This window comes from Aedes aegypti, chromosome 2, assembly GCF_002204515.2.
Source record: "Aedes aegypti strain LVP_AGWG chromosome 2, AaegL5.0 Primary Assembly, whole genome shotgun sequence".
Taxonomy (NCBI): domain Eukaryota; kingdom Metazoa; phylum Arthropoda; class Insecta; order Diptera; family Culicidae; genus Aedes; species Aedes aegypti.
In genome coordinates, this window is record NC_035108.1 from 405,911,153 (window position 1) to 405,918,291 (window position 7,139).

The 7,139-nt window shown below is 35.5% G+C and overlaps 1 protein-coding gene across 3 annotated transcripts; it reads right to left on the reverse strand.

Moving 5' to 3' along the window:
- Nucleotides 1–5,443: 5,443 nt before the first annotated feature.
- On the reverse strand, nt 5,444–6,931 carry LOC5575848 (V-type proton ATPase 21 kDa proteolipid subunit). 3 transcript variants are annotated; one of them, XR_002500890.1, is made up of 3 exons: nt 6,771–6,931; nt 5,997–6,693; nt 5,444–5,934 (listed from the first exon to the last, which is right to left on the reverse strand). XR_002500890.1 is itself a non-coding variant. In XM_001662206.2 (2 exons), the coding sequence occupies exon 2, from the start codon at nt 6,676–6,678 to the stop codon at nt 6,052–6,054; it is 627 nt and encodes a 208-aa protein (XP_001662256.1). In that variant the 5' UTR covers nt 6,679–6,718; nt 6,771–6,930; the 3' UTR covers nt 5,996–6,051. The 3 variants fall into 3 exon arrangements, 1 of the variants encoding a protein (XP_001662256.1); XR_002500889.1 differs by having other exon boundaries at nt 5,997–6,718; nt 6,771–6,930; XM_001662206.2 differs by lacking the exon at nt 5,444–5,934 and having other exon boundaries at nt 5,996–6,718; nt 6,771–6,930.
- Nucleotides 6,932–7,139: the final 208 nt, after the last annotated feature.

Genomic DNA, 7,139 nt, shown 5'->3' on the forward strand with positions numbered 1-7,139 from the left:
GATGTCCACCTTGTTTCCCTCGAAACCCGTTTGTTTGTACCGTTACAGGTTGTCGTCATGTCCACTCTGCGTTGATCAGCACCAATAACGCCACTACAATATGCTGCTGTTGAAGATCAACGAGTAAACCCAAAATTCCCATCCCTTCCAAAAATGATTGTACTCCTTAACCTCGACCAAACCGCGAGTTTTACGGTTCCCCAAAACTAACCTAGATAATAAGAAGCAAATATGATTTTGTAAAATAAATCAATTGAATCCGGCTCCGTAATGCCTAAGAGCGCTTGAGCCTGCCAAATAAATGATAAGATAAAAAAAAAAAATCGAAGTAGTGTCTCAGACACGCTTCTACAAATCATTCTACCTTTTAAACTCCATTCCAAAGCTTTATTCAGGAATGTCCAATGTAACATTAGAATCGTGTTTATTCATAAATGTTACATAGGACATGTGGTTGGTTCTCTGATCAAAGGTCCAATGTAACAATTGATTAAAAGCGATGCAGTTTTGAACATTGGTCATTTTGTTAAGCTTTGAATAGATTAATTTGTTGTTAATATATCAGAACGAGTGTTCTAGTGTGCTGCTAAGTGGTGCAACGCAAATGGTTTGCAATGATAATCTCGATTTGTTTACATTTGTTACTTAGGACGTTTTGAAAAGTTACGCGAGAATTATCAATATCGACAAAGATTCTAAAACAAGAAGAGTTTTTTGAGAACTTGTGGAAAAATAGTTTTTGAGGAGATTTTTCGAGGTTAACTTACTAAAGCTATCAGCACACACTTTGCCAAGTGTGCAAATATTTGGCTATTTGACGTTTGCCTAACGTTTGTCGTTTGACTATTGTTTGCCAAAGGTCAGTACACAGTGGACAAACATTTGACGAACTCTTATTTGTGCAGGTTTGCCACAGTGTTCGAGTGCCGACTTGACCAAATAAAAATTATTTCGGCTTACTTTCGAAGTACCGTAAATTCGGGTGAAATTGATTACCGTGTCACACAATTTTATTTCTTCCCAATGGAGCACAAATATCAATGTAACCTGCAGTGATGAACGTTGTTTGTCGTAACTATTGTCGAATTGTTTGTTGTGACGTTTTTTTGCGTTAAAAATGTTTATTTCTATGAAAATAATGTAAAATTTCAAAATCATGTTCAGTGCAGTATCGACAAACATGCATAAATTTCTAGTTCTAAACAAGGATTTGAACAGGGTATAAACTTGAAAGTTTGTCAGGATGCTTAAAACATATCCCCAAACCAGATTTCATCATCGAAACTCTTAACAATTTGCTCATTCAGTTGAAATAAATGAATTTCTATTCGATATCAGGAAATTCCTTAGGAAATTGCCTATATTTAGGCGTTTTCCGCGTAATTCTTCAAATTTAATAATTCATTATTTATATGAATATTGTATTATTAAGAATTTGGCAGGCATATACGGATTCAGGGAACTCAAATTCAGTAGGTAGAGTTGTTTTAAGAACTAACAATAATCGCATTGACAAGTGATCAATTTCACCCCGAAATGAAATCCCCCAATTTTTTTTATTTTGGAGATGATTTTCAATGGTAAAATCACATTTGTTAGAAAATGTCGGTACATGAGCCTGTGAGGCTCACCATCGTACTTGTTTTCATGCACTTTGTTGTTTGGCATTGTCAACATTATAGAAAACAAACAAGGAAAACCGTGGAAACTGATCAATTTCACCCGAAATTACGGTATACATTTTGCCATATCTGCAAGTATTGGCTGTTACAAAGTAAGACAAATATTTGCACAAGAATGTTTTTGCAAATTTATTTGATCAGTACAAACACACGATAAATAAATTTGTCAAAATTTGGCAAATATTTGCACACATGGCAAAGTGTGTACTGATAGCATCCCGGTCAACCAGTCAGTGATTTTCGATAGCGATCGATATAGATTCGTTTTGAACCGTTAGCGATCGCCATCGTTGGTCAAAGATCTATAAAGAATTATGAAGACTGGTTGGTCGGGATAGAGGTTAAAACTCTTTTTCAGAAGCATTGCGATAATTTTAGAGGTTTTAAGGAAATATCCCAAAAACTGATAGCTCAGCTGAAATGAGCTGTATAAACAGCATTATAACAGCAGCTACCAATGTTACTTGTGATAGCTATATCCACTCTTTTTAAGAATTAGGTGGGGCAAGTGTGCCACCCGAGGCAAGAGTGCTACCAATTTCACACAGATCAAATAAATTTTCTAATGTTTAACCCAGGGTTTATTATTATATAAGGGTATATAAGTAAGTATTATTTAAACTCTAATTGAGGTTTGTGTAAATATTACGGTGACAAATTTTTACTACGAAATATTTAAAAAAAATCTAACCCGTCAACGCGAAAATTGCAAAATACTATAAAAATGTAAGACTGACATCCATTTAATAAAAAAAAAACAATGATTCTTTCGCACAACAACTATGATTTACGTTTGTTCAATACAGTTGTGAAGAAAAATTTTCAAAAAGTTCTTTTGACATTTAGTTTTGCACATAGAAAAACAGTATATTTTATAGAGCAAGAGGGATTATTATTATTATCTTTATTATCGAGATTTTCAGCCTGTGGCTGGTTCGTCTCCAGAGAGCAAGAGGGACACCGCAGTTTCCTCATATAAACGAAATTAAATTTTGTTTGTCTTGGCTTATATTGCATTGAATGGATGTTTTCCATTTAATTGAAATCAAAATACAGTAATGTCCCGATTTTGTCAGCCCTGCATTTAGGGTTGACAAAATCGGGGAAGAGCTAAAATCGGGAAAAAATTCGACGGGTTTCAAGTTTTATTTTAACTTAAGGACTTAGTTTTATGATTTTGTTAATATTAACATTGTTTTTTTTTTGGTTCCATTTCTTATGTACCGTTGGATTACATTGATTGGTAACTTTGATAAGTTTTTTGGATAATTATTGAAAATTAAATATTTCACAATTTGGGTCTTTACATGATTGTATAGACGTAGCCAAGGTAATAATGAACTTAATGCACCCAATATTGCCAGTATAGATGTGCTTAAAATAAATATCAATTTAAGGCTGACAAAATCGGGCAAAAAAGGATGCTAAAATCGGGGGCAGACAAAATCGGGCCAAAAAGGGTGCTAAAATCGGGGGTAGATATAATTGGGGGTAGATGAAATCGGGGGCTGACAAAATCGGGTCATTACTGTAAACCATCTAGGACATTCAAAAAGCTTTCTAAATAGTTTTACTATTATTCCGACAGCTAAATATCGAAAAAAAATTTGAAAACTATTGAAACTAACTTGTAAAATACGTTTTTTGAACCTAATCATTAGTATTTTTTATCTGCTTTCATTGTAACAACAAACTAATATTTTGGTTGATTTTGACAAATACTTGGTTTATTTTTACCATAAAACAGGTGGTTTAATTTTCACTCGTTTAGTTATTTTTAATCTAAAATATTAAATTGAGGGAACCAAAGTCAAGTTTTAAATTAAACTAATATTTTGTTAGCATCAAAAACATACAAAATAATAGTTTGGAATGAGCTTCCAATATAGTTCTTGATTGTTGTCTTTGAGTTCGGTTATAGTAGTTACAGTTGTGTTCAGAATAATAGTAGTGAAAGCCGATTTTCATACAAAATGCTCAACTTTGGCATGTTGTAACTCTGTTTCAGCAATCGGCATGAAATTTTGACGGAAAACTACAAATATCCCTAATTTCATTATCACAAAATAGAGAAGGTACACAAATTATGTCACGCTAAAATTTGACTTTTTCGACCACCGATTTCCGTGCCTAGAAAAAATAAACAAAATTCCAAAAGAAGGCGGTGTTGGATCAAGTAAAAAGAACTGTAAACAATTGGCGATCACGAAGGTAATTACCACAGATGACCCTATGCGCGAAGCTTCGATTTTTTACATGGCAAAGCATAGGTAGCCAATTTTCAATTGCTTCTAAAAATTCGAAACACAATTTAATTAAATCCTGTTAAGTGTACGGGGTTAGACTTGTGATAAGCTACAGAATCCGCAGAACATTTAGGAAAAAATATATTAATTAAAATAATGTAGCCCATTAAAAGTCTATCAACATGTACTGAAAAGATTTTAAATAGCTATTGTAGTTAAATTTATATAAGCATTTGACTTCCCATACCTTGCCGGGTAAAATTTTCGACGCTTCACGCATCGAGTAAACTTTTTCCAGATGGCAGCACCGTACCTTCGTTGACTAAAATTGGTTTGTTAAAGGAATCCTGTTACATATGATTTGAGGCCTAAGCGGCGGTGAAGAAACCGCTTATAAAACGCAAAAAAATGGTGTTACACTTAGAAAAATGTGCTCTTTTGATCAAACTACAAAAAACCCAATTATTGATAATTTGTTTTCTTTATGTATTAAAACACTCTCCAAAAGGCATGAAATGTTGGCTAAGAATCAGAATTTCTGTCAAAATATTGTTAGACGTCGAAAGCCTTATTTTGTTCTAGTCATGATAATTTATGATAATTTAACCACATTTTCAAATTCTTAGTATTTTTAATAACTTTTATCAAGGCCTATTTGGATGAACCTCAATTCAATAACTTATGGCGTTATTTTAAGAAACATCATTCAATCAATCTCATATCTGAGGGATGCTTATCTTGCCCCGTCCTACCCTACTTGACAGCTGCCAAAAACTTGTTTTAACAACAGAAGCATTAGATAGATATATAGATTATAGATATTTTTATTTAAGAGATTTGCAATCCAAGGCTCACTCATCTCTCTTAAAAGAAACATTCTTATTAGGCGGTTCATGATTTCGAGTGACAAACTGAATCCAGCTAAAACAAAAATACTAATAAAGATTTCAATCTGTAGACCTTATAACATTTTAATTAACATAACCGTAATAAAACATGCCGAAAGGTGATTCGAAAGTGATTTCCATACTTTCATACATTTCAAATGTGTTTTAAAAATAGTTACATGGAATATAGAAAATTTTAAAACTTCCGACGCAATTTTTAACATAGAATCATAATTTAATTTTTACAAAATTAAAAACTGTTATTTTATTTCGTCAAAATATATTTTGTTTTGGACACAATAACAGTTTTTTTTTAAACTGGGAACTCCTAAACAACTCAATTTAATTAAAAAATCCTCAAGATAACCTTCGGATTATCATATAAGTAATCATAGTTGTTTCAATTTTGTATAGCTTCTTGGAAAGTCTTACAAATAATTCAATGTATTTCACCTTAATTTATAAATAGAATATTAAAAACAGTTGAGCAAGGGCGGTTTGCCGAGGTCGCCATGAGACCACGCTACGGCTCTAACTGCTGGAAAACTCCAAGAAATCAAAATAGAATTTAAACAGTGTGTCCTCTGAGTGCGAGTATGAGTTCGGATAACAATGATTCTGCTGCTTCTTTTGGGGGTGGCTGTTGAACTACATGTATTTCAAATGATGACTTTTTAATTTCGCGTTCGTTACATATGCAGATGAATTCAAGCTGTTGCAATTTCACCACCTGTACGAGAACTAACGGTAGAAGCTTATCGATAATGTTTTTGTTTGTATGCTACAATAGACGAACAATTTTTGTCCGATTTTGTCGGCACTATTTAGTAAAATAAAATAAATGTAAAACAAAACAATATTCACCAATTTACATATCATAAACAGTGCTCTCCGTATATAAAGAGAAAGAATTGGAAATATTTCGTTTGAGGTTTTTTTTCTTCTATGACATGTTTATGTATACGGAAAATATAGACGACTTACGGTTGGTACGAGTCTTGGCATACATTACATATATATTAAGTTGATTTGGAATGGCCCTTGATTAATCTGTGCTTGTTGGTTCTTAAATAAGTGACTGTGACTGCTTGTTCTTGTTTGCAAGTAATACTTTCCCTCCTATAACACAAAAGAACTGGGTTGTAACTTCTACTTTACATATGTGAGTCAGAGCTACTTACTACTTTTGAATGGAGCATATTGTAAATCCCAATCTTGGTCATTATGCTCCCTCGCTTACTCCTTGTCTCCCATCTTAACCTTGGAGGTCATGTAGATGCCAACAATCAGTCCGAACAAACCGATAGCCGATCCGAAGATTTCCACGATGAGAATCTTGACGAACAGAGCAGAGTTGGCCGCATCTGCCAGAGCAGCACCGGAACCCACAATTCCGACAGCGATACCACAGAACAGATTAACCAGACCGACGGCCAGGCCAGCACCGAACATTACATAACCGGAGAACCAGTTGTTGTACCGGACGTTCTCGTTGGCCACAATCGTTCCCCAGGAGAAGCTTTCCAACATACCGGACAGGACGATAGCCGTGATCAGACCGTAAATGGCAACAGCCTCGCAGAAGATAACCGAGATCAAATTCTTGGTCTTGATCCTGGGCGCTTTGACACCCCCGCCAACGATGCTGACTCCGGTCGTGTGGATTCCCATGGCCGCTCCGACGACGGACAGCGCGACGGCAAATCCGATGCCCAGGGTGGCCCACATGTAGGGGGAGGTCTCCTCCAGGAACCATCCGACGCTGACCCGTTCCCCTTTGCCCGTCAGGACGTGGTACAGGATCAACACTGTTGACACCGAGACCAGGGTGCCAGTGAAGGAGTAACCGAGAGTGTATCGCATCTTGGCGGATGTTGGCTGAAACGTAAACACAGTTCCGACACTATTTTATCCTCAACGCACGGTTCTGCGATATTTTTGGGGGCGACACTTACCTGCTGGGGGAGTTTTTCCGAGTTTTTCCTCGCAGAATACACAATCAGTCAGTCACTTGATCCTTTGATGTCATATGACCCACAGAGAGAAAACACGAAGAAAAGCCAGTGACAGCTCGCGTTGACAGTCCGGATTTTTTTGTGTTTGATGACTGACTTTTTTGATCGATTTTTCTGAGTCATTCAACAGGGGTATGATTCGTCGATTCAGAGATAAAAATCGACATCTTCTATACACGGAAAAAACAGTTTACCTAATTTTTGAGTTGAGTTTACCCAAAATTAAGTATATCGATTATTCTCTCAACCCAAAATCTCTCGGTATTCTCTCTCTTCCCCACCAATGTTGTCAAAAACAGAGAGAGCTGC